At 55.5% G+C, this 24,177-nt stretch overlaps 2 protein-coding genes across 4 annotated transcripts in view; both read left to right on the forward strand.

Annotated features, from left to right (window-relative positions):
• The first annotated feature begins 23 nt into the window (after window positions 1-23).
• On the forward strand, window positions 24-7,538 carry SFTPC (surfactant protein C). Its single transcript, XM_054499083.2, has 8 exons — window positions 24-887; window positions 2,675-3,057; window positions 4,974-5,068; window positions 5,765-5,923; window positions 6,272-6,394; window positions 6,628-6,738; window positions 7,094-7,244; window positions 7,458-7,538. The coding sequence occupies exons 2-7, from the start codon at window positions 2,997-2,999 to the stop codon at window positions 7,232-7,234; spliced, it is 690 nt and encodes a 229-aa protein (XP_054355058.1). The 5' UTR covers window positions 24-887; window positions 2,675-2,996; the 3' UTR covers window positions 7,235-7,244; window positions 7,458-7,538.
• A 674-nt stretch (window positions 7,539-8,212) lies between these two features.
• Window positions 8,213-24,177, forward strand: part of BMP1 (bone morphogenetic protein 1) — a 47,412-nt gene continuing 31,447 nt past the window's right edge. Inside the window, exons 1-9 of one of the 3 annotated variants that reach the window (XM_063668579.1) lie at window positions 8,621-8,737; window positions 15,818-15,919; window positions 16,779-16,892; window positions 19,311-19,481; window positions 19,701-19,818; window positions 20,129-20,307; window positions 21,022-21,127; window positions 22,882-23,006; window positions 23,545-23,660. In XM_063668579.1, the coding sequence (XP_063524649.1) occupies window positions 19,730-19,818; window positions 20,129-20,307; window positions 21,022-21,127; window positions 22,882-23,006; window positions 23,545-23,660 (615 nt within the window). In that variant the 5' untranslated portion in view covers window positions 8,621-8,737; window positions 15,818-15,919; window positions 16,779-16,892; window positions 19,311-19,481; window positions 19,701-19,729. Of the gene's footprint in view, window positions 8,738-15,817; window positions 15,920-16,778; window positions 16,893-19,310; window positions 19,482-19,700; window positions 19,819-20,128; window positions 20,308-21,021; window positions 21,128-22,881; window positions 23,007-23,544; window positions 23,661-24,177 lie in introns of all 3 variants that reach the window. The other 2 variants (XM_054498829.2, XM_054498828.2) reach the window with 2 other exon arrangements.

Here is a 24,177-nt window from a genome sequence, read left to right on the forward strand (position 1 = left end):
GGCGGCGGGGGCGCGCGCGGGGCGGCGGGGGGAGGCCCGAGCCTGGGAGTCACCAAAGGGGAGGCGTGGCCGCTGTGTGCTCTACCGGGCGGTCTCTGGGGCCATCCGCGTGTGGGGCTGCGCCTGAGTGCATGCGTGTGAGCTTGTGCTTGTGCCTCCGTGTGCTGGGCACGACCGTGCGCGCCGGTGCTCGCCTGTCCCTGCACGGGCACATGCACACACTGCCTTGTGAAGACGCTTCGGGGTTAGGGATCCCTGTGCTTCTGTGTACCTGGGTTTCTTTGCATGGGGGGACACATCCCCTAGGCAGCATCATGGGCATGTCGTGAGTGACAGACGCATATCTAAGTTAGCATGCAAGATTAGAAGCACAAGGGCGTCCTGGAGGAGTCTGAAGTGCGCTTCTAACCGGATTCACATGTTTTTCCACGCGCCGCTGAACAGAATGTACCTTTGTGTCAGCATGAGCTGAAAAGGGAAACGCAGCCTCTGGAGCTGGAGTGGGACTGTGTGGAATTCTGGAACATTTCTCACTGCTCAACCACAGCCTGTTGAAGCTGGGAAGCGCTTTGGATATTTTTCAGTCCAGCCCTTTGTCTAACAAATGAGGAAACTGAGGCCCCCCAAAAAAGAGGCTAAGCTTGCTATCGCAAGTGCTCTGTACTTTCCCTACTTAATCCTCTCAATCGTTTGAGGCAGGTGATAGTAATTCCCTTTTACAGACAAGAAAAGTGAGGCCTGTCGCACCAGAAGAAAAAGATATCAGCAGGGATTTCCGCCCACTCTGCCCAGCTTCAACGTTCACGGTCGTCCTTCCATGCAGGGCTCTTCCAAGTGTAGCCCTGGGAGCCCGGGGGTCCTTGAGAACCTTTCAGGAAGTCTCTGAGGTAAAAACAATTTTCCTAATATTGTTAAGACATGATTCGCCCTTTTCACTTCTATGAAGCTCCAAATTTAAAAAATTTCCAAAACTGTAAAGGAATGACACTTTCTCTCTAATTTTATTTTTGCTTTGTAAAATCGTTTTTCCATTAAAAATGTGATTTATGTCATAACATATATTGGGTTTATTACTGATATTTTAAATTCACATGTAAATAAAAATGTAATTTCTCAGTAAATATCAACAGACATATCCCATATAAACAAAAGTTCTTGGGGGTCCTCAATACTTTTTGAGAGTGTTAAGGGGTCCTGAAGACAACAAGCTTGAAAACTGCTGCTCTATACCACGTTAGCTCCCCTGTGGTGGAGGATGACTGTCCTAAGAGCTCATAGGCACGGGGCAAGGGGAGCCTGGCTGTCAGCTGCCTGGGCTTCTAGTCTTGTGCTCTTTGCACACCAGTCCAAGGAACCAAGACCACTGGCTTTAAGACGCTTCCCCAGCTGTCCCCAGACTCTGCCAGCAGGGGATTCTCTGGTCTGAGCTTAAGTTGTGTTCTCCCAGCCAGGGATGCCCCTGCCCTTTGATGTCTCCTTGCTGCTACACATTTAGCTGCCCTCCCCATGCCAGCTTGAGGGGAGGGAAGCAGTGGGGGTAGGGAGGTGGCTGGGGCAGCTGGGCAACTGTCCCCACCCGTCCCTGGCACGGCTCTGCCCAGTACACAAAGAGCAAAGTGAATCTTGTCCCCACCCCTGCAGCTGAGGGGCTGGAGGAGGAAACGGGGAGGCCCACACAGAAGGGGTGGCCACCGTGGGGCTGTCCATCACCCAGGGCTCTCAGAGGGGGTCAACCCAGGAACAGACAAAGAGGGTGAGTCTGGGCTGTGTTCTTAGCTAGTGAGAGGTCCCCTAGAGGATGAAGTAGATGATGCTAATGAGGACGACTGGATGTCACACCCATGATGCCATTAGGTCCTCATAATAGCATAGTGAGGCGGACAGCTAGTACCTGACCCATCTCACAGATAAACATACTAATGCCTAACAAAGCAGAACAACTCACGCTGGGTCCCAGAGCTGGCCAGTTGAAGCACTGAGACCTACCTCCACATACTGAAGGCATGGACTATTGACTGCTGTTGGTATTGATCTCATCATTGACTATCATTAAGTGTTGGCTGTTTGCATGCTTCCTCCCCAGTGGCAGGTTCAAAGAAGCCTGCGGGAAGCGTGCTCCTTTCCTTCCCAGGGCCCGCAATTGGGCTGGAAGATAGAGCAACAAAAAGCGCCCATGTAACTGATGGGAACATTCATGTGTGCTGAATGGCAGGTGAAGGTGCCACAGAGAGGCTGAGGATTTCAGAGGGCACCATGAACTGGAGTGAGGTCACAGAGCAGGTGCCATTGGCTCTTGGCCTGTTTGGGTGGGCGGCATTCAGAGAGGTGGAAGGTCAGATGCAGCGTTCATGCCTGTAATCTCAGCACTTTGGAAGGCCAAGGTAGGAGGATCACTCGAGGCCAGGAGATCAAGGCTGCAGTGAGCTATGAAGCTGTGATTGCACCACTGCACTCCAGCTTGGGTAACAGAGTGAGACCCTGTCTCTAAATAATTAAATAAATAAAATAAAAATAAAACCAGAGAAGTGGAGAGGGATTGGAGGTGGGCTTTCACAGAGGGAGAAATGGCTTAAGTACAGGCCAAAAAGTGAGAAGCCTGCAGATGGGGCTGGTGTGGGGAAGGGGGAAGGTTGGCGCACCCAGCTAAAGGTCCTTCTGTGTTTCCTTCTCCAAGGAACTCAAGACCTTCACTTGGTTGGTGTGAGCACTCCAGGAGGCGGGCACCCTCCCTCAGCCCTCAAGCAAGCAAAAATGAGTTTAAAAATGAAGGAGAAGAAGCAGCAGCAGCAGCCGCCGCCACAGAGCTTGTGACAGCTACAGCCTAAGGGCAACAGGCAGGGGAGACCAAGGACCAGAAAGAGCAGAGGCTTTTTCAAAAAAAGAGACCCCTCTCCCAGCACCCAGCGATGGCGGCAAGCCCCACCCACAGTGTCTGCTAAGAACAAGGCCCCCGTGAGGACAACACGGCCCCCCGAGATGCCCACAGGGACCCTGAGATGCCTGCAGTACTTGGCTCTCCCACTGGCCAGCTGCCCACCTGGCTCAGGCCCAGTACTCGTGAGTCAGCCGATCAATCCCAATGTTGCCAGGAGGATGGGGGAGGGAGTGGGGGCCCTGGGGGAGGGCAGGGGTGGGCACTGCAGGCGAGCTGTCTCCTACATCTGGCACCTGCACACAGCTGAGGCTGAGCTGAGAGGATGCTTCTCTGGGCTCCCCCTCCTCCCGGCACCCCTCCCCTCCTTTCACTGTCCTAGGACACTCTCTGGCTGCTGGAGTCTTAGGCAAATATTTAAAGGGGCAGCTAGGGGGTGAGGAGGGTGGTGGGAGCAAACACTTCCTTCCCTTTCTTCCTCCCTGTGCTTCTCAGGGGCTCTCAGTTCAGATGCCATGCTGTTATGCAACCTTGGGGCTGACGGCCCTCCAGGTGGAGAGGGGGACAGGGGAACCTGCCAGCTCATGACCGAAGGGCAGATCCCAGGTGGGAGGGGGCTGGGGCAGGGGAGAGGAACTGGGGTGGCATGTTAAAGGACAAGAGGCTGGTTGGGCACGGTGGCTCACACCTGTAATCCTAGCACTTTAGGAGGCCGAGATCACTTGAGCCCAGGAGTTCAAGACCAGCCTGGGCAACACGGTGAAAACTCATCTCTATAAAACATGCAAAAATTAGCTGGGCACGATGGCGTGCACTGGTAGTCCCAGCTACTTGGGAGGCTGAGGTGTGAGGATCACCAGAGTCCAGGAGGTCAAGGCTGGAGTGAGCAGTGATCCCACTACTGCATGCCAGCCTGGGTGATAAAGTGAGACCCTGTCTCAAAACAAAAAACAAAACAAAACAAAAGGATAGGAGGTTAAGGGAGCGAGCCCAGGCCTGGACTCTGCCACAGTCATGTGAGTTTAGAGGTGAAGGGACTTTAGAGACCACCTGGCCCAAGGAGTGAAAGGGAACCTGAGAGAAAGGGTGAGCCAGCCCAAAGTCACTGGCAGATTTGACCTTGTAAATACATAGAGATGGCTTTGGGAAGGCACTAGGAAACAGAGAGAAAAGAGAAGGAGACAGTCCTCAAAGTTGATCGTATTTGGGTGAGTATCATTCTCAGGGCAAATTTAGGATCAGAGGATGTAGAAAGGGGAGTCTAGACGGGTAGAGTGTAGACCACAGGGTGAGTGGGCTGATTCGAGGATGGGGAGACTGGGAGCCCACCAGTGACCAGAGCCAGCCGTGTGCAGGGCTGTCCAGGCAGAAGAAAGCAGTGTCAGACCTGAATCTGCCATCAGCACAGCCTGCAGTTGACAGACAAGCCCAGAGCAAAGAAGGAAGCACTGCACATGAGTAAGAGCTTGCCACCAGTGGGGACAGAGTTTCCAGAATTAGGAAAATAATCACTGGGGGCAAGTTTGAGGTTGGTACCAGATATGTGGGAGGAGGCAAGGTAAGGGAAAGAGTGCTTGAAGTTGGAACTGGTCCTTGCAGGGAAATGCACATTTATGAAACCCCCAAAACTGATGTCAAAGCACCTCCTGCCTTGGGCAGAGTCCTCTCAGAGTCTGCAGGTGCTGCCTCCAGAACCCTCTTCCTGGAGCGCATCCCTATGCACCTAGAAATTCTGTGGGGAAATATGATGGTCAGACCCTTGGCCGCCTGAGAGGTTCAGGCTGGCAGAAGAATAAGGAAAGCCACAGGGCAGCAGGGGCAGGTGCCAGCAAGGAAGGCAGGCACGCCAGGAAGACACCCACAGTGAGAAGTGCAGATGGCCTGAGGGCAAGTTTGCTCAATTCACCCAGGTTTGCTCTTGCTGGGGCCAAGAGGACTCATGTGCCAGGGCCAAGGGCCCTTGGGGGCTCTCACAGCTGGCTTATCTGGGCTTCGGTTCTGGAGGGCCAGGAACAAACAGGCTTCAAAGCCAAGGGCTTGGCTGGCACACAGGGGGCTTAGTCATTCACCTCTGTCCTCTCTCCCTATGGACACATATAAGACCCTGGTCACACCTGGGAGAGGAGGAGAGGAGAGCATAGCACCTGCAGCAAGATGGATGTGGGCAGCAAAGAGGTCCTGATGGAGAGCCCGCCAGTGAGTGTGGTTGCGTGTGTGTGTGTGCGCGCGCACACGTGTGTGTGATGGGCCCTGCCTCCTCTGTCCTCCCTGGCCTGTTTCCTTATCCAGATCCATTCACTCAACTAACCTAGGACTGTGATAAGTCAGGATGGGGACACCAAGACCACTAAGCCAGGGACCCTTGGGGAGCTGTTTGTGGGCCGAGAGCCACTATAGGGGTCCATAGAAAGGGCTGTCCGTAGACAGCCCCGAGTCAGAAGCCATGAAAAACTTCAGAAGTCAGGGGACACTTCACAGAGAAAAACCACATATGAGCTGGAGCCAGAATAAGGAGGAGCTCGCCTGGTGGAGAAGGAGGAAGGCATTCCAGGAAGGAGGGAGACTCTGTATCACCGCATGGAGGTGATCACTTGGGGACAGAGAGGGGCTGACCATGGCTAGGGGAAGCAGCAGGGAGAGACAGGTGAAGCAAGCTCTCTTGGGTCCCTCAAAACTAGACCCTGCTTCTAAGCTTCTATGTGTCTATGGGTTTGTTAGAATCCAGGCCACCTCCTCCAAGAAGCCTTCTCTGATCTCAGCCCTTCCCTGTCCGTCCATCGCATCGGCCGTCCAGCCCTAGGCAGCCGTGGGAGGGTGTTCAGCTTGTATAGGGAGAAGAGGGGACAGCCTCATGACCTCATGCCTGTCTCCCTGCCTGCCCCACCGTGTCAGGACTACTCCGCAGCTCCCCGGGGCCGATTTGGCATTCCCTGCTGCCCTGTGCACCTGAAACGCCTTCTCATCGTGGTGGTGGTGGTGGTCCTTGTCGTGGTGGTGATTGTGGGAGCCCTGCTCATGGGTCTCCACATGAGCCAGAAACACACAGAGATGGTGAGAGGTGTGGGATGGGGCGGCAGTGGGCACAGGACATGCCAGACAGAGGGGCTAGGTGGGATGGGCGATAGGAAACTGTCCAAGGGGAGTGGAGGGGAGGAGGCAAGGGGCACAGCTAGAAGGAAAGAAGCACGAACCAGGCGGCAACCCAGCCCAGGCTTTTCCACAAGGCCCCTGCCCCACAGCAGGACAGCCGGCTCCCTCCAGCACCTGGTTCCACTCAGCCTCCCTGAACTCTTGGGAAAGAGGGAAGCGCATTTGAGTACAGAGGCCTGAGTATGGGGATGGGTACCGCAGGCTGAGTAGGAAAGGGGAAGACCAGGCAGCTCCATGCCCTTTCCCCAGGTTCTGGAGATGAGCATTGGGGCGCCTGAAGCCCAGCAACGCCTGGCCCTGAGTGAGCACCTGGTTACCACTGCCACCTTCTCCATCGGCTCCACTGGCCTCGTGGTGTATGACTACCAGCAGGTGGGTATGCCCAGAACTCCTGACCCTGGGACCAATGACAAGGCTCTGCTAGAGCCACCCAGCTGGGCCACTTCATCCAAATCCATCTCTCCCTCTCCTCCAGCCCTTTTTTGCCTGAGCCCCAGATTCTAGTATGACTCCCATGCCCAACCTAGAGGGAGGTGGCTAAGGACCTGGCTCAGGGAGCGAGCAGGGCAGGGACCCCCGAATGATCTCCAGCATTCTGTGCCTAGCTCCTGATCGCCTACAAGCCAGCCCCTGGCACCTGCTGCTACATCATGAAGATAGCTCCAGAGAGCATCCCCACTCTTGAGGCTCTCACTAGAAAAGTCCAGAACTTCCAGGTGTGTGTGTGTGGGTGAAAAGAGTGGGCTGTCTCCCTCCCAGGGCTGCTGGGAGGAGTGTCCGAATGGTGGCTATTTGTCACCTGTAATGCACCGTTCCTCATCGGCTGCCAGCTGACTGCCCCTCTCCTATTCCCCTGCACGACCCCTTCCCCTTCCCACCCCACTGCCAAGCTGCTGGGCTCAGCTGAGTGCACTCACTACCTGGTGGCTTCTGACTCTAGCACAGCCCCTCTTTACTGGTGAGGACACTGAGGCTCAGAGAGATTGCCTGATATACCTGAAGTCCCACAATAAGGGCTGCACATGGGATAGAAACCCACTTCCTAGATTCCAGATGGAATGCTCTCTGCAGGCCAAGCCCGCAGTGCCTAGGTCTAAGCTGGGCCAGGCAGAGGGGCGAGATGCAGGCTCAGCACCCTCCGAAGGGGACCCGGCCTTCCTGGGCATGGCCGTGAGCACCCTGTGTGGCGAGGTGCCGCTCTACTACATCTAGGACGCCTCAGGTGAGCAGGTGTGATCCCAGGGCCCCGATCAGCAGCGGAGGAGCGCTCGGGCCACCTGCCCGGGCTGTGGAGGAGCGCTCGCGCTGACCAGGCGCTGGGGCGTCCACTGAAGCGGGGTCATCCAGGGAGCTCAGGGGAGGGGAAGCTCACAGACCGGTACTTCCCACTCCCCCGACCCTCTCTGTCCATCCTCAACATTCCTTTGCTTCACAGGGTCAGTGGAAGCCCCAAGGGGAAAGGAAACGCCCCGGGCAAAGGGTCTTTTGCAGCTTTTGCAGACAGGCAAGAAGCTGCTTCTGCCCACACCGCAGGGACAAGCCCTGGAGAAATGGGAGCTTGGGGAGAGGATGGGAGTGGGCAGAGGTGGCGCCCAGGGGCCCGGGAACTCCTGCCACAACAGAATAAAGCAGCCTGATTGAAAAGCAAAGGGTCTGCTTCTGTCTTCCTGCAGGGCGCAGTCCTGCCCTGGCGGGGGCCGGCGAGGAAGGGAAGGGCCTTGGGAGAGCAAAGTGGGGTTTGCCATTCTTCCTCTGTCCCAGGGCGCTGGGGGACTGGGTCCACCTCGGTGGGGGAGAGGGGCTCGCGGGGAGCCATCCATGGGCTTTCGGCGCCCTCCAGCGGCGTCTCCGGAGGAGGGAGAGACACCGAGACAGCGACAGAGACAGAGAGCGCAGAGAGCGAGACGCGAGAGAGCGAGGGTCCGAGAAGGGGAAAGAGGGAGACGCGGGCGGCGAGACCAACCCGAGGCGGGGGCGTGGGGCAGGGGCGGCGCGAGGACCTGACAGCGTGTCCCGCAGCGGGGCGGGGGCTCGGCCGGGCGCCCACGGGGGAGGCCGCCGCTAGAGGGCACCTCGGGAGCGACAGCCTTCCCGGCACCCCGGGGCCCGAGCTCCAGCCCCGGCCTCGCGGCCCGCGGCCCGGACGGCCGGAGCCCCCTCCCCGGGCGCGCGGCTCTCCGCCTTCCCCGCCCCGGCTGGCGCGCGGCCCGGCCCGGCCGAGCACTGTCCCGGCCCCGAGGGGGGCCGAGCTCGGGCGAAAACCCGCCCTCCAGCGAGCTCATTTCCCTAAAAAGGGGGGGGGGGGAGCCGGAGGGAGGGAGGGAGAGAAAGAAAGAGAGAAAAAGAAGGAAAGGGAGAGGGAGACGGCTGGAGCCCGAGGACGAGCGCGGAGCCGCGGCCGAGCAGGGGGCGGGAGACAGGAAGGAGGGAGGCGAGCAGAGGGAAGGGGAAGAGGTCGGGGAGCGAGGGCGGGAGCGGTCGCGGTCGCGATCCAGCAAGCAAGCGAGCGAAGGGACGCCCTCCCCTGGCCTCCAGTGCCCCGCTTCCCTCGCCGCCGCCCCGCCAGCATGCCCGGCGTGGCCCGCCTGCTGCTGCTGCTCGGGCTGCTGCTGCTCCCGCGTCCCGGCCGGCCGCTGGACTTGGCCGACTACACCTATGACCTGGCGGAGGAGGACGACTCGGAGCCCCTCAACTACAAAGACCCCTGCAAGGCGGGTGAGCGCCCCCCGGCCCCCCGGCGGCGGGCCAGGCGGGGAGGCGCGGGCGGGTTCGGGTTTGGGGTTGGGGGAGGACAGTCCAGTGTGGGAAGCCGGGAGCTGCCTGGTTGGCAATGCAGTGGGGAACAAAAGAACGAGGGGGAGAGGGAGGGGGATTTGGGGGACTTTTCGGACTGAAGTTTTGCTGCTGTTGGTGGAAGCTGCTGCCGCTGCCTCTCATCTTCCCAGAGGATTCCAGAGGAAGTCTCCTTGGGTCCCGGGAAAACCGGCGGGCAAGGCGGCTTTTCCTTCTGTAGGAAACTTTTCTGGCCAAACTCCTGTGCGTGTGTGCGTGTGTGTGTGTGTGTGTGTGTGTTCTTTCCCCTTCTCCCCCATCTCTCCTGCTCCAGGAGCTGGGTGTTTTCCAGCCTGTCTGGGCTGCCCTGGGGCTGCACATCTGTCTGGCTTGGATCTGGGAGGCCTGAGTCTGCAAGGAGCAGGTCCCCCAGCCACCACCCAGCCCAAGTGGAAGAAGAAAGTTTTTCCAGGGATTCCCTGAGATCGTGCTCTCTGGGTATCCCGTGGTTTAACCAGTAGCTGAAGCTTTCTGGGACTTAGGAGACAGCTGTCAAAGTCGGAGAAGCCAGCCCAGAAGGGGGACTTAACTTTGTCCCTATGTGCCCGGAGACCCCCGCCAAGGCCAAGTTGGGGTGGAAAGAGGGAAAATACAGAGAGAACCCAGATATTGTATATCAGCTCTGTCACCCCCGAGACACCAGAAGCTAATTAGCTGAGGTCAGGACCCCGGAGTGTGTGTTTGCCTGTATGTGTGTGTGTGTTCTTTGTCTCTGAAGACCCTATGTAACCCCTTCACTCCTGCTGGGCCCAGAAGGGTCCTGCCCCTGGAGTGACCAGATGGCCAGGCACTTGGGCCATTTGCCTGATTGGATGACCCTGGGCAGGCTGTTTGGGGACACACAGGGACAAGATATCAGAACTTTTCCTTGACTTCCTGCCTCTCTGACTTCAGCTCATCTCCAAATAGCCAGAGCCAGGGGAAGTGGCATAGTTGCTAGAACTGGACTGCCTGTGTGGGGCACAAGGGGCGGAGGGGTAGGTTGCTCTAGTCCTGGCTCTGGAGACCCTGTTCAGGGACTCTCCTGGGAGGATGGCCCACAGGCAGGAATAAGAGACCATCCAATGGAGGAGATCAGGGCAAATCCCTCAGCCCTTACCCCTCTATGCCTGCTGGGCTGCAAGTAAACCTCCTGGTTTACTGTCATTTGCTGTCATTTTTCTCGATGGGTGCTGGGAGTGGGTACAGGGCAGAGTGGACTGCGCATGGACTTTGAAGGCAGGCACATCTAGCTTTCAGTCCTGACCCCGCCACTCATTATAGCTGTGTCACCTCAGAATGGTAATGATCATGTCTGAACTGCCACTCTGACACCTGTAAAATGGAACTGATCATACATCTTCCCACTGAGTTGGTGGTAAGGGTTAAATATGAGAACATACATAAAACACTTAATAGTGCTTCACACACAGTCAGCGCTAAATAAATGTGGGCTCCCTACTCCCTGTTTTCTGTGCCTCAGACTCTCACTTCATTTTTTTGAGGGGTGTGAGATTGCTGGTGTCTCCTTGTGCCTCTTATCCATCAATCCATCAATACGTAATATGTGCTAGGGCCTGGAATGGATGTTGTGGGAGGTACTGAGATGTACAAGCTAGGACCCTGCCTTCAGGGAGCTTACAGTCCGGTAGGGACCCAAGACACCTGCAGACATAACCAATAGCACAAACCAAGCCACACTGAGTGCCACATTGGAGGGTAGGACGCCAAAGACTCAGGGAGTTTCCTGCTCATCTGCAGCCTGGTGGTGGCAGAGAAAAGTGATCACAGCAGGCTGGGAAGGTCTAGGGGGTCTTCATGGAGGAGGTGGGGCTGGGGCCAGGCCTTAAAGAATGGGTGGGAAGCCATTCTGATGTCTTTCCCTTCTTGTTGGAAATGGGAGTGATTTTCAGAGCAGCAAGAGGCTGAGGGCTCTCCCCCCAGTCTCAGGTTTCATGCTAGGGTGGGGCTGGCTGAGTTGGAGCTTCAAGTAAGGGCTCTGGAGAAAGCACTCCAACTGGGTGAAGTGAGGCTGGTGGGGCGCTGGGCCAGGCCTGGGGGTGGCTGAGAGGGCCCCGGGGCCTGACAAGGCCAGGCCTTGGGTCACATCAGGCCTCTCTCTCGGGTATAACTGATGCTTGAGATCTGCTGCGCACCTCTGGAGGAAACTCACATGGGCATTCCCTGGTACTCACACCCACACCCCTGTGCCACTGCCTTCCAGCCACAGGTCCCTCAGCTCTGTTCTCCATGTTTCCTTCTCCTGTCTGGCTTTGCTTCCTGTACGCTCTGCAGCCCTGACCTCCAGATGCTGGAGGTGATGATGGCAGGCATGCCTGTCCCTGTTTCTTTTCAAGGGCTGGAACTGAACGCTCCTTTGACTCCCACAGCTTACCTGTGACCTTTCCGGTTGCTCTGAGGGTAGCCAGGCCCCTTCATTGGACCATTACTGGCCGAGTTATGGTTGCCGTTGTAGTAAGGGCAAAATTAAGATCCTTGATACCCTGGAGAGATTTCTGGAACTTCTGGGTGAGACCAGGACATTGGGCAGGAAGGCAAGCTGGTCTGTTTGTGTGCTCAGAGCTGGTGCCATCAAGCCCTCACTAGCCCTTGCCCAGGAAGATTTTGAGGCAGCCCTGATTTCCTGTATGTCAGGAAATCAGCCAAACCATGAAGGGGGTCCTTCTGCAAGATTCCCAGCACTGCTTGGCTGCCCCAGGTGACTAGCCAACACCCCCCTGGGGAGACGTTGGAGGCAGGAATTGGGACACAGTTGATCCCATAATCAGAGAAGCCCATGGACCTGACCCCACAGGGGTGGGGCTAGAAGCACGTCACACCCAGGGCTGGGTAGTGACCCTGTGCCAGTGAGGCCCCTGCTACCACCTCAACCTCATCTGACAGCCCAGAGTCTGCAGGAGCGGGAGGGGGCAGTGCTCACCAGCCCACATCCCCATCCCCACCCATGGGGCCGCCTGGCCCAGGTTTGGACATCAGAGAGCTGTAGAGGATTAGGGTACACCCTCTGAGGTCGAGAAGTAATCTCTCCTCTCACCAGACCACATTCCCCCTCTAGACAGCTGAGTCACCCCACCCACCCAGGCCCCTGCCCCTGAGTCACCTTCTTATTTCAGTGCCCCAAGGGGGGAGAAAAAAATTTATACTCTTCCTGGGCCCTACATGGGGCAGGGCGGGGCAGTGGGGTTCCCCAGGAAGAAGGGATTCTTAAGAATTCTAGGCTGGGTGCAGTGGCTCATGCCTGTAATCCACTTTGGGAGGCCAAAGTGGGAGGATCACTTGAAGCCAGGAGTTTAAGACTAGCCTGGGCAACACAGCAAGATGCCCATCTCTACAAAAAAATTTAAAAATTAGCTGGGCATGGTATCATGCGCCCATAGTCCCAGCTACTTGGGAGGCTTAGCTGGGAGGAGTTGGAGCTCGAGAGTTCAAGGCAGAGTCCAGGAGCTGGAGGCTGCAGTGAGCTATGATTGCGCCACTGCACTCTAGTCTGGGTGACAAAGCAAGACTCTGTCAAAAAAAAAAAAAAAAAATCTAGTTTCTCCAGAGATTTGGGGAGAAGATATTGGGGTCGGGGGAGTAGAAGCACCACTCCTCAGTCCACTAAGAACCTCCTAAGGAGATCCAAGGGCGTCAACTAATCTCTCTCTCTCCCTCCCTCGCTCTCTTTGTCTCACACAAGTGCATCCCTGTCCATTTCTAAGTGCGCCCTTGTCCTTTGGGGAGTGTGGCCCGTGAAACACAGTGCATGCCTGCAGTTATATGTGTGTTTGAAAACATAAGATCCTGCACAGGGAAGTGGTTGAGTGTGTGTGCATATGCGTGGGTGTGTCGCTGCCTTGTGGGCAAGCGTGTTCACCTGTGATGGGTCTTCCTGAGTACATGCAGACATGGGTGCAAACATGCACCTCTGTAGAAGTGTTCACATGCGATGAAGTCCATCCACATGTTTGCAGGGGTTTGGGTGTGTCATCCCCCAGCTAGAAGCTTGCGTTTGTGCGATGGGACATGCGTCAGTCCTGCACATATAGCCTTGGGACTCATTACACCAGCCAGCCTCCTCTCCCCACTTCCCCAGAAGGGGATGCCTTGCCATGCCCTGGGGGAGGAGACGGTGGAGTCCAGAGGTTGACCTGGAAGACTGAGATTCTTCCCAGGCACAGGCACACAGATGGGCTCAGCCACAGTGCTCCTGGCAGGTTTACAGCCGGAAAACAACACAAAAAATTTTTATCTTGTGTCGAAAATAACCACTACCCTGACCGTGACCCCAGGGCTTCCTCTGAGTAAGGAGAGACCTCCTAGACTCCTTAGCATCCAGAGTCCCTTGCTTCCCCAGAGGGCAGCCCAAAAGCACAGAGCCCCAAGGCCCAGCTCCTGCCCCTAAGGCTCTCCTGCCCATCTCCTCTCTCCCCACCCCCACTCGGTTCCCACGCATTCTTCAGCCATGACATCCTCACTCCAGGAGCTCAGCAGCCAGGGCCATGCCCTGCCCTGCCTTGCATTTGCTCTGCCCTGGTTCCACACTGGCCCTGGACCCGCAGGCCAGCACAGTTCTGTGGCCTCTGCACCGGGGTTTCACTCAAGGAGGGGTGGGGGCAGAGAGTGTGGGTGAGCCAGCGTTCCCTGAGGAGGTCTAGTGCTGACTTTGAGCTTACGGGTTGTGTTGGGATAATATTAAAGTGGCTGGTGGGTGCTTACCATGTTGCATGCTCTGTGCTAGGGGGTTCATGTATACGTCTTATTTCATGCAGTAATCCTAGGAGACAGATTCTGTTATGTAGGAGAACACTGAGGCTTAGAAGAGTTTACATGACTTGTCAGCTAATAGTAGCCAACCTGGATTCCAAGACAGGTCTGTCTGACTCCAAAGACCTTGCCCTTTGCTCTATGTCCAAAGATGAGTCTAAATGTCCAGCCACACCTGTATGCGGTGATGCCTGTGGGTTTGGGTGTGGGAGCCTGCAGGTACAATGTCTGTGAAAGGTATAATACATGTGTCCGGGCACGGTAGCTCATGCCTGTAATCCCAGCACTTTGGGAGGCCAAAGCAGGAGGATCACCTGTGGTCAGGGGTTCAAGACCAGCCTGACCAACAAGATGAAACCCCGTCTCTACTAAAAAAAAATACAAAAATTAGCTGGGCGAGGCTGAGACAGGAGAATTGCTTGAACCCGGGAGGCAGAGGCTGCAGTGAGCTGAGATTGCACCACTGCACTCCGGCCTGGGTGACAGAGTGAGAATCCATCTCAAAAAAAAAAAAAAGAGAGAGAGAAAAAAAAAAAGAAAGGTATAACACAAGCCTAAGTATGGAGGCATTCGTGTGGCAGATGCACATCTGTGTGAACTTTGGTGAGTATGAACCCGCTGCTTCTTCCTTGGAGTGTACCTCCCATCCCATGTCCTTGTTAAGGCCACTCTTGCATGTCACCTGGGAAGCATCTTCTGTTGCCGTCCCATCAGTTGCTGAGCCAAGGCCACCTGCCGAGGATGGCGATTTAAGTAAGAGTAGCTTTCTCATGGGTTGGAAGAGATTTGGGGCCACTTACTGGCTGGTGACCTTGAGTGAGTTATCACCCTTCATAGGCTCAAGTGTTCTGATGTCTAAAGTCAGGGAGGTGGGCTGGAACCTAGCCACTGAGGTTATCTCTCTCTGAGAGTTTCTAATGCTCTGCAAGAGCATGGTGTGGAGTGTGGCTTACTGGGCATGTTGTGGGCAGGCCAGGATTAAATCAATTAATGGGAAAGCACTTTGCCAATTGGAAAGCACCACAAAAATTTCAACATTTACATAAGGTGTCATTATCACGACTATTATTGGCTTAATGAGTCCAGAGCTTGCAGCTGGTTTGTGTATGTTGGAGCTTGTGCATGTGTGTTTTTTAAAAACCGTCTGTGACTGTGTGTGTATTTTGTTGTGGATGTGTCCGTCTGAGTATCTATTTTTGTGTATATGTATTTACAGTAGGGGTTCTAGAGTGTGCAGTGGTCGCTGCACTGGGAACGGGGAGGCCTGAGTTATATGTCCAGTTTTCCAGTGACTAGCAGTGTAGGTTCAGTTAAGTTGTTGCTTTTGGGACCTCAGTTTCCTCATCTATAAAATGGAAGTTTGGCCTCGATGACTGCCACAGTCACTTCCACATTCTGTTGATCCTGTCTAGGTGAGGGTGTGTCTCTGGGCATGTATTTGCAAGCCAGAAGAATATCAGCGTGGCAATTCATTCATTCGAACATCCTGGAGTGCCTCCCGCCTGAAAGTGCAGTGCTGGGCGCTGCTTTCGTGTGCAAGGATGTGTGTCCCTGGCTTTGATGGCTCTGCACTGGATGGCAAGGGTGTGGACACCACCATATGTCTGTAGGAACACCAACCTTGGGTGTCTGATTCTGTATGTGATGAAGTCAGTGTGTGTGTGTGTCCACCAGTGAGGCCAACTGGGGAGGAGAAACCTGTGTAGAAGTCTTCAAGGTTAAAACAATTTGTGTAACGTGACCGCCAGGCCTGTATAGCACTCTGCCTGGATGAGAAGCAGATGTTGCTGTGGGTGGAGCTGCAGGGAAGCTGCTGTGGGTCCCACCTCTAGCCCAGCCTCCCACCTCCCGCAGCCCAGCCCAGCTCAGCATGCAGCTCCCATCTGAGCGCCTTACAAAGCGGCCAGTTCTATGGCCTCTGCTTCCTTTTCTCCAGACTTCTCAAAAGGAAGACAGACAGTTCAGCCGGGTCTCTGGAAACATCCCTCCTCGGCTCCAGATACTGGAATCGGAATGGCCCTTTAGGGAGGCTGTCTTCCCCTCTGGCCTTTATGCTTGGGCAGCCTAAGACTTGGAATAGGAATTACTTGAGAACTGTTAAACTTTTTCCTCCCAGCTGGGAAGCTCCCAGAAGGTATCTTCATTTCCCAAAGATGCTTATCTGTTCTAATGAAAATTGGTACAATTTTATTTCCCTTTTTTTTTTTTTTGAGACAGGGTCTCAGTCTGTTGCCCAGGCTGGATTGCGGTGGCATCATCTCAGCTCACTGCAGCCTTGACCTCCTGGGCTCAATTGATCCACCTGCCTCAGCCTCCTGAGTGAGTAGCTGGAACTACAGGCACGCATCACCATGCCTGGCTAATTTTTGTATTTTTATAGAGACGGGGTTTCATCATGTTACCCAGGCTGATCTTGAACTCCTGAGCTTAAGTGATCTGCCCACCTCGACCTCCCAAAGTGTTGGGATTACAGGTGTTAGCCACTGCACCTGGCTTATTTTATTTCATAGACGCCCCCCTTGGTTAAATTGAAACAGCATTTGCTGAGTGAATACCACATGCTCAGCACACCCTGTTTTATTTTCTTCATAGCTCCCATTGCTATCTGGAAGACCGTAGGTCAGTATTTATTTACTTGCATATTATGGAAGGTTAGCTCCACTGAAGCAGGGGCCTCTTCTGTCTTGCTAATGACTAGGGTATTGTCTGGAGCACAGTAGTATGTTAACTAAGTATTTGCTGAAGAATGATGGCTCTGTGGCTCACACCTGTATTCCCAGCCACTGGAGAGGCTGTGGAGGCTGGAGGATCACTTGAAGCCAAGATTTTGAGACCAGCCTGGGCAACATAGCAAGACCCTGCTAATTTTAAAAAATTAGCTGGGCACAGTGGTGAGACCCTATCTGCCCCACAATCCCCAAAGAATGAGCTAACAGCCTGGTAGGGGCTGAGCATCAGCTTTACTGGGATTTTAACTGAAAAGTAAGCATGAGCTTCCCAAGCAATTCGATAAGCTGATCCCTACCTGCCCTTCTCCTTCTTGTTCAGATGGCATTTGAGGATCACAATCGCTGTGGAGGTTGGGGGCTGGTGCCCACAGGGGTGGGACTAGGAGCATGGCACACCCAGGGCTGGGTAGGAGGATTAACTCAGCCCTGGCTTCTTCTTTTCTCTTTAGCTGCCTTTCTTGGGGACATTGCCCTGGACGAAGAGGACCTGAGGGCCTTCCAGGTACAGCAGGCTGCGGATCTCAGACAGCACACAGCTCGTAAGTCCTCCATCAAAGCTGCAGGTAAGCCGGCTGCCAATGGGCCCTCTGTGTCCTAGAAATGGGTTCCAGGCTTAGGGAAACAAGGAATCTCCCTGTTCCCAGCCAGGCCCTCCCAGGACAGAGGCCATGAGCTTGACCCCAGCACATGGGCCTATCTTCCCTCGGGATATCTTCATCCCTTCCCCAGAGGAGTAGTAAATATAGATATCCCCAGCAATTAAGAACTGACATTCTTTCTGCTTACAGTTTAAAAACCACTTTCAAAAGTATTGTCTAGCCTGACTGTCCCCAACCACCTTTAAAGGTGGTGTCAGGACAACTCCTGTTTTACAGGTACAGAAACTAAGATTCACAGAGGTAAAGTGACCTGCCCAGGATCACACAACTAGTGAGTGGCAGAGCTGGGACTGGAACTCAAGCTTTCTCACTCCAGATCTGAGACTCTGCCCAACACTGCAATCCCTCCTGGGCTCTCCTGTTCCCACTTTGCAAGTTTCTGTGCATCCTCTGAGGCCCATTTCAGGAGCTTCTCCTATTCTTGTTTCCCAATTGCCCCCCAAACATGACTGTCCCTCCGTTTTCCCTGTTTTCTCCCTCCTCTGTGCTCATGCTGTTACCCTGTCATTTATCACACCATATTGAAAGGATTTGCTCCTATGTCTCCCTAGCTCTTTAAGGTCAGGGATGCTTTATTCTTATCCTTGATTGTGGTCCAAACTCCTAAAAACCCATGTGGTACTTGTGCATGGATACAGGAATGGGAGGGATGAGGGCCTGGGCTGTGTCTGTTCTTTCCAGTCCCTTACTGCTCTGTAGAAGGGTGAAAGCTCCTCACCGCCAGTGCAGATATTGAGACATGGTCCTGAGAGCACACAAATAGTCCTCCCCTTCCCAAAGGGCAGGGGCAGGGATTCTTTTTTCTTTTTTTCTGTCTTTTTTTTTTTTTTTTTTTTTGAGACAGGGTCTCAGTCTGTTATCTAGGCTAGAATGCAGTGGCACCGTTTCAGCTCACTGCAACCTCTACCTCCTGAGTTCAAGCAATTCTCGTGCCTCAGCCTCCCAAGTAGCCGGGACCACAGGCATGCAACACCACGCCTGGCCAATTTTTTATATTTTTAGTAGACACGGGATTTCATGCTGTTGGCCAGGCTGGTCTCGAAATCCTGGCCTCAAGTGATCTGTCCTCCCTGGCCTCCCAAAGTGCTGGGATTACAGGCGTGAGCCAGCGTACCAGAGGGCAGGGATTCTTATTGAGGGCCTGCTCTGAGAACACTGTGGTGTGCCTGAAGTTGTCCTGTCCAGCTTGAGGGAAGATCCTGATGTGGGCACCTTATGGAATAAAGTACCCAGAGGGTAGGTGGCATTGGAGGGTGACCTGGTGACCTGCTAACAAGTAAGGCTCATGTGACCTTAGTGGGGACTAGTAGGTATGTCACAAGGGAAAGCTGCATGGAGGGGTCCCCTGCTAACCCACCAGGTGACTTTGGGCAAAGCTTTGGCCTTAGTTTCCTCATCTGCCAAATACAATATGACACTTGTCCACATGCCTTAGAGCTCCTATGTCAAATGCAAACATGAATTTGGGAAATCAAAAGAAGGCATAGAGTTCTGAATGCTCCCCAAATGTCAAAGTTTATTCAATGAGAAGGGATATTTTCCTAATCTCAGATCCCCACAATTCCTAGAAAATGAGTATACCTTTGTTCTCTTTTATAATTATTGTAAATTCTCACTATTTATGGAAGTTATAGAATAACTTTATAGTTACTCTGTACAGTCACTGAAAACATTAGTAAATACTGACCCATTGCTCCTAGGGAAAATACAGGGTCAGGTTCCTTCAAGCCTCTGGTCACAACATTTTTGTCAACTGATCAGGCATCACCTTGTTTTATGAGTGTTTCTTTTTAAAGACACCTTACTTAATATGGAGCTGATTCATTAACATTGAACTCATGACCAACAGCACTCTAAGCCTCAAAGAAGCTTACCTAGCACACCTATGTTCTCTGTAAGGCACATCACAGCCTTCTTGCCCTTGGGAACACCAGAGAGCACTTCAGCATTATGCTTAGGGGCTGTTTTAAACAGCGAAACCCTCAACAAAGTGCACAGAACCACAAAAAACAGGGCATTTTGACTAGACCTCATAAAGGACACTTGTTTACACCATGGGAGCCGAAAGCAGAAGGCGGAGCGTTGCCTTATTCCACCTCAGCTGGGAACATGCATGTTTTGTGACTGAAATTTTTCACTGCTCTGCAAATGTCCACAAATGACCGTGAAAGCCCTGAGAGTATTGATTTTGGGGACTACGAATAAATTGTAGCCAGTAGACAAATTTGCAAGCACAGAATCCATGAAAAATGAGGTTTGACTATGCTTTTGTTTTCCTCCTCTTTCTCTCCATTCACTAGTCACCATGCCTTCCTCTCTCAGTTCCAGGAAACACTTCTACCCCCAGCTGCCAGAGCACCAACGGGCAGCCTCAGAGGGGAGCCTGTGGGAGATGGAGAGGCAGATCCCGTAGCCGGCGGGCGGCGACGTCCCGACCAGAGCGTGTGTGGCCCGATGGGGTCATCCCCTTTGTCATTGGGGGAAACTTCACTGGTGAGCGTGCTATTGTGGGTCCCAGGGTGCAGCCAGCTTCCGGGCCTGGCCTTGGGGCAGCCCTGCCAGGCACGGAGGCGTGGGTGCCACCTGCAGCCCGAGTGCCCACGCATTCCTTTCCGGGCAGTCTGCTCTCAGAATGGCTGTGACTCTTCAGTGGTGGGTAGGGGGTGGGACTGCCTGGACACCGTGGCAACCTGGCTTCCTTCCTCCTGGCAGGTAGCCAGAGGGCAGTCTTCCGGCAGGCCATGAGGCACTGGGAGAAGCACACCTGTGTCACCTTCCTGGAGCGCACCGACGAGGACAGCTATATTGTGTTCACCTATCGACCTTGCGGGTGAGCAGGAAGCCCTAGGCACTGCACCTTCCGCCATTGCCCCAACCCAGGTTCTGCCCTGGGCCCTGCCACTGCCCCCAGCTGGGCACAGCCCTGGTTCCCTTTGTCCCCTCCTGCTATGGGGCATCTACCCAGGAACTGCCCCTTGTGTGGCTGTGACCTCCAGCACACAGCCTGGGCACTCGGTACTCAGGGCCCACCCCTCCCCTTCGCTCCCCTGCCGCCCCGCCCCCGGCAGCCTGGCCCCGCCCCTGAGTGGATGCACTCCCCCAGCTCGGGACCGCCCCCCTGAGCTGGCCCCGCCCTCCAGGTGCTGCTCCTACGTGGGTCGCCGCGGCGGGGGCCCCCAGGCCATCTCCATCGGCAAGAACTGTGACAAGTTCGGCATTGTGGTCCACGAGCTGGGCCACGTCGTCGGCTTCTGGCACGAACACACTCGGCCAGACCGGGACCGCCACGTTTCCATCGTTCGTGAGAACATCCAGCCAGGTAGGTAACTGCCCCTCGGTGCGGCCTTGGTGGGCGGCTCCTGCCCCAGCCCCCACCTCCAGGGCCCCTGGGGGCAGTGGCAGCCGCTCCTGCCAGCCGTCATCGCCTGGGCCCGCAGCGCTGCCCACAGCCTGGCTTGAGCCAGCCCCTGCCCTTGAGGCATTTCCTCCTCCGTGGCAGATCAAGGACCCGCATCCATTGTGGAGCTCCTCTGGGAGGCTGGGCCAGGTCCTGGTCTTGGACAGAGGTAGCCCGGGCAGCCTCTAGGGTGGGGCATGGGCGTAGTGGGCCGTCCTGGGGACTGCTCAGGCCTTTCTCCCCACCTTTGCCCACTATCTGCCCTCTGCCTGATCTGCCCTCTGAGGGCTTTTCTTTCATTTTCTCGATGTCTCTGTCCCTCCCTTCCCGCCTCCTCCCTCTCTCCCAGGCGTTCTCCACTCTTCACTGCTTCCTTCTCAGCTGTGGCTCTTGAAATGGGTGCTTCCTTCCCATGTTCCCTTGAGTCCTTCATTCACCAGGCCCTCTGCTGGACAGGACTCTTCCTGAGACCCTCCCCACTCCCCAGGCTCCCCTTGGCTGCTCCCCGGACCCTCAGGTAGGGGGGCTCTCTCAGATACAGGAAGGACTCCATTCCCTGCCCTGGAAAGTGAGCGTTGCATCCCAGGCAGACCCACCCCCTCCTCTCCCCCCACACCCTTTTCCTGATCTTGGCAGGGCAGGAGTATAACTTCCTGAAGATGGAGCCTCAGGAGGTGGAGTCCCTGGGGGAGACCTATGACTTCGACAGCATCATGCATTATGCTCGGAACACATTCTCCAGGTGGGAGACGGGGTCGGGGCTGGGCCTCTGCTCGGGCAGTCCCACCCTGCCCTCTGTAGGCTATTCTCCTCCTGCCACCCACTTCTGGGGCAGTGACCCAGGAAAAGAGTGGCCCTCTGGGGGGCTGTGGCCTCCAAGCAGAGGGTCCGTGGATGCTGCCTGCCCTCCTGTCCTCTTCCACGGGTGGGTCTGTGGCAGGGCCTTACCACCGTGTACACCCAGGGCACCTGGCGGAAGAGGCTGAACCCAGCCACTCTGCAAGCCAAGCAGTGTGGGGTAGCCCCACACTATCAGCCCAAAGGGTGCTGAGCTTTTATTTGTGGGCCATTTGTTTGTTTTTGTTTTTGTTTTTGTTTAAGACAGGATCTTGCTCTGTCACCTAGGCTGGAGTGCAGTGGCACAGTCATGGCTCACTGCAGCCTCAAACTCCTAGGCTCAAGCAATCGTCCCGTCTCAGCCTCCTGAGTAGCTAGGATGACAGGCACACTCCACCATGCCTTTTTTTTTAGCGATGGGGTCTCGCTATATTGCCTAGGCTGGTCTCGAACTCCTGGGCTCAAGCGATCCTCCCACCTCGGCCTCCCAAAATGCTGAGATTACAGGCGTGAGCCACCATGCCCGGCCATTCCTTTTTAATTAGTCTGCTTTTTTTGTAATTGGCCAGTTTGCACGAAGCCTGGCCCCTGCCCTGGACTAGCCCCCATGCCCAGCTCCGAAGCACATCCTCCTTATCTGAGGCCCAGGTCCCCAGAAGCCACAACCAGAGCCCTCGAAGGTGGTGGCCCAGCCTCCCCTCCCCCAAGATTCTCCTTAGCAGAGTGTGGGAAATGGCACCTCCCTCCTCCTCAAACTCCTTCCTGGTCTGGCCATTCCCAGGCCTGGTGCTTTGCTCATCCTCTGTCTGTGTCCCAGACAGTGGCCCTGCCCCCTCTTCTCAGTGCTTCTACCCGATCCGCTCTTCCTGCCTGCAGACCTGCAGGAACAGAGACCGAGGAAGGGTGGTGAGGTCATTCTGCCCCCCACACCCACAGACCCGGCCTTACATTTCCCACCACATCCCACCCCACCCCCTGCTGCGATCCACCCAGCTGGGTGTGAGTCAGGGGCCCTGGGGAGGTGGAGGGCTGCCTGCCTCCCCTTCACTCTGCTCCTCCCAGTGCAAACACCCAGGATTCAGCAGGGAGGAACGGCCAGGACAGGAGACACTGATAGATTGGGAGCTGGTGGGGCTGTCCCCGGGGCTTGGTCTGGCTGCAGTGGAATCTGCCTTTGGCCTTGTTCTGGGTGCTTTCAGATGCAGCCTGTGCCAGCAGGGTGAGGAGCTGACCTGGGGAGTCCTGGGAGAAGTTTAGTTAGGGCTGGAGCAGCATGAGGGGCTGCAGAAGCAGGGGCCCAGTGGGGCTGGAGAGAGATGACCTGCTAGGGGCCTGTAGCTTTCCTGGGGCTGGGAGTTGTGGCCAGCCTGAGCTGGGAGCACCAGTGAGTCCAAGGGCACCCTGGACCTGCATCCCTGACCTCCCAAAGTGTTCCTGGGGCTCCCCCGACTCCTGTGGTGTGGCTGCCACGGAGCAGGGTGGCTGCTGGTCAGTGGGCAGCATAATGACAGGGTGAGACGTCTCCACCCGGTCCTGACCCGGCTGAGGAATGTCTGAGCTCCAGCAGGGTCGTGACTTGTGGGTACAGATGGGCATGCCACCCACCCCCTGCCCACTGTCCATGAGACGCTCACCCTTACTTTTCTCCCTCTTCTTCAGGGGCATCTTCCTGGATACCATTGTCCCCAAGTATGAGGTGAACGGGGTGAAACCTCCCATTGGCCAAAGGACACGGCTCAGCAAGGGGGACATTGCCCAAGCCCGCAAGCTTTACAAGTGCCCAGGTCAGGGCAGAGAAGGGATGGGTGAAGGCGTGGAGGGCAGGGCCTGAGGGAGGCAGAGGCCAGGTGCCTGGTGCCACCAAGAAGGCTTAGGCTGCAAGTCTTAGAGAATGGTGTGGCAGGGGAGGGAACCCCATAGGAGGGGTAGTGTCCAAGTGAAGGATGCCACTGGGGGTAGGCTCAGGTGGGTGGTCAGAAGCTGAGCCGCCACCTTCTGAGGGTCTGTAGGGGCAGAAGTGGGGAGAACAGCAATCCTAGGAGAGGGAGGTGGCACGGAGCCCCACCGAGGGAGCTTGACCTTAGCTCTGGAACCCATATTGCCTTCACAAACAGGGAAGCACAGGGCTGGGAGGTAGGATGGCGTGTGCTATATGTGAGGCAGATGGGGTGGATCTTACAGGGGCAGGACCGTTGCAGACACCCTCCCACTCCTCAGGCATTCCCCCTCCCCCAGAGGATGCCAAGGCTTAGGGGTGGGTGAGCCAGAAGGTGGGGGGATTTGGCGCCTGCAGCCTTGCCCTGTCATTTCCTTTCCTCACAGCCTGTGGAGAGACCCTGCAAGACAGCACAGGCAACTTCTCCTCCCCCGAATACCCCAATGGCTACTCTGCTCACATGCACTGCGTGTGGCGCATCTCTGTCACACCCGGGGAGAAGGTACGTGTGGGCTCGGCCTCTGAGCCTCCCCCTCACCTGCAGGTCCCCATACCTCAGTGACTTCTCCCACAGTGGGGGTCAATATGGGTGCCAGCAACCTACCTGGCTACTGTAAATGCATTGAGTCCACAGTGCTGATGGAGCACGGCTGTGGGAAGGGGCTCCTGGCATTCACCGCCTTCCCTGGCATCTCCCAATAATTGTAAATTAGTGTTAATTTGCACATAGCACTTACTATGTAAGTCTATTTTGATTATCTAGTTCTTCTTGGGTGCTTTTCCTACATCACCTCTTTTAGTTTTTATGGCTACCTCCACCTTTATTTTACAGATAAGGAAACTGAGGCACAGGGTGGTTAAGTAACTTGCCCAAGGTCACACAGCTAACAAGGACTGAGGTGGGATTAGAGCCCTTCTCAGGTCTGGGTTCCCTTGGATGAACTGCTCAGCCTGACGCTCAGCTCTCATCCATCTCATCAGGGCTTGGGCCAGGGGCTCCTGAAGGGCTCTTCCCAATT

The sequence above is a fragment of the Pongo pygmaeus genome, chromosome 7 (genome assembly GCF_028885625.2).
Source record: "Pongo pygmaeus isolate AG05252 chromosome 7, NHGRI_mPonPyg2-v2.0_pri, whole genome shotgun sequence".
NCBI lineage: Eukaryota > Metazoa > Chordata > Mammalia > Primates > Hominidae > Pongo > Pongo pygmaeus.

Coding starts and splice junctions, on each gene's coding strand:
- SFTPC (XM_054499083.2), top strand. CDS start 2,997: ATGCCTGCAGTACTTGGCTCTCCCACTGGCCAGCTGCCCACCTGGCTC. Junction 5,069..5,764: donor TCCTGATGGAGAGCCCGCCA/GTGAGTGTGGTT, acceptor CCACCGTGTCAG/GACTACTCCGCAGCTCCCCG. Junction 6,395..6,627: donor TGGTGTATGACTACCAGCAG/GTGGGTATGCCC, acceptor TTCTGTGCCTAG/CTCCTGATCGCCTACAAGCC.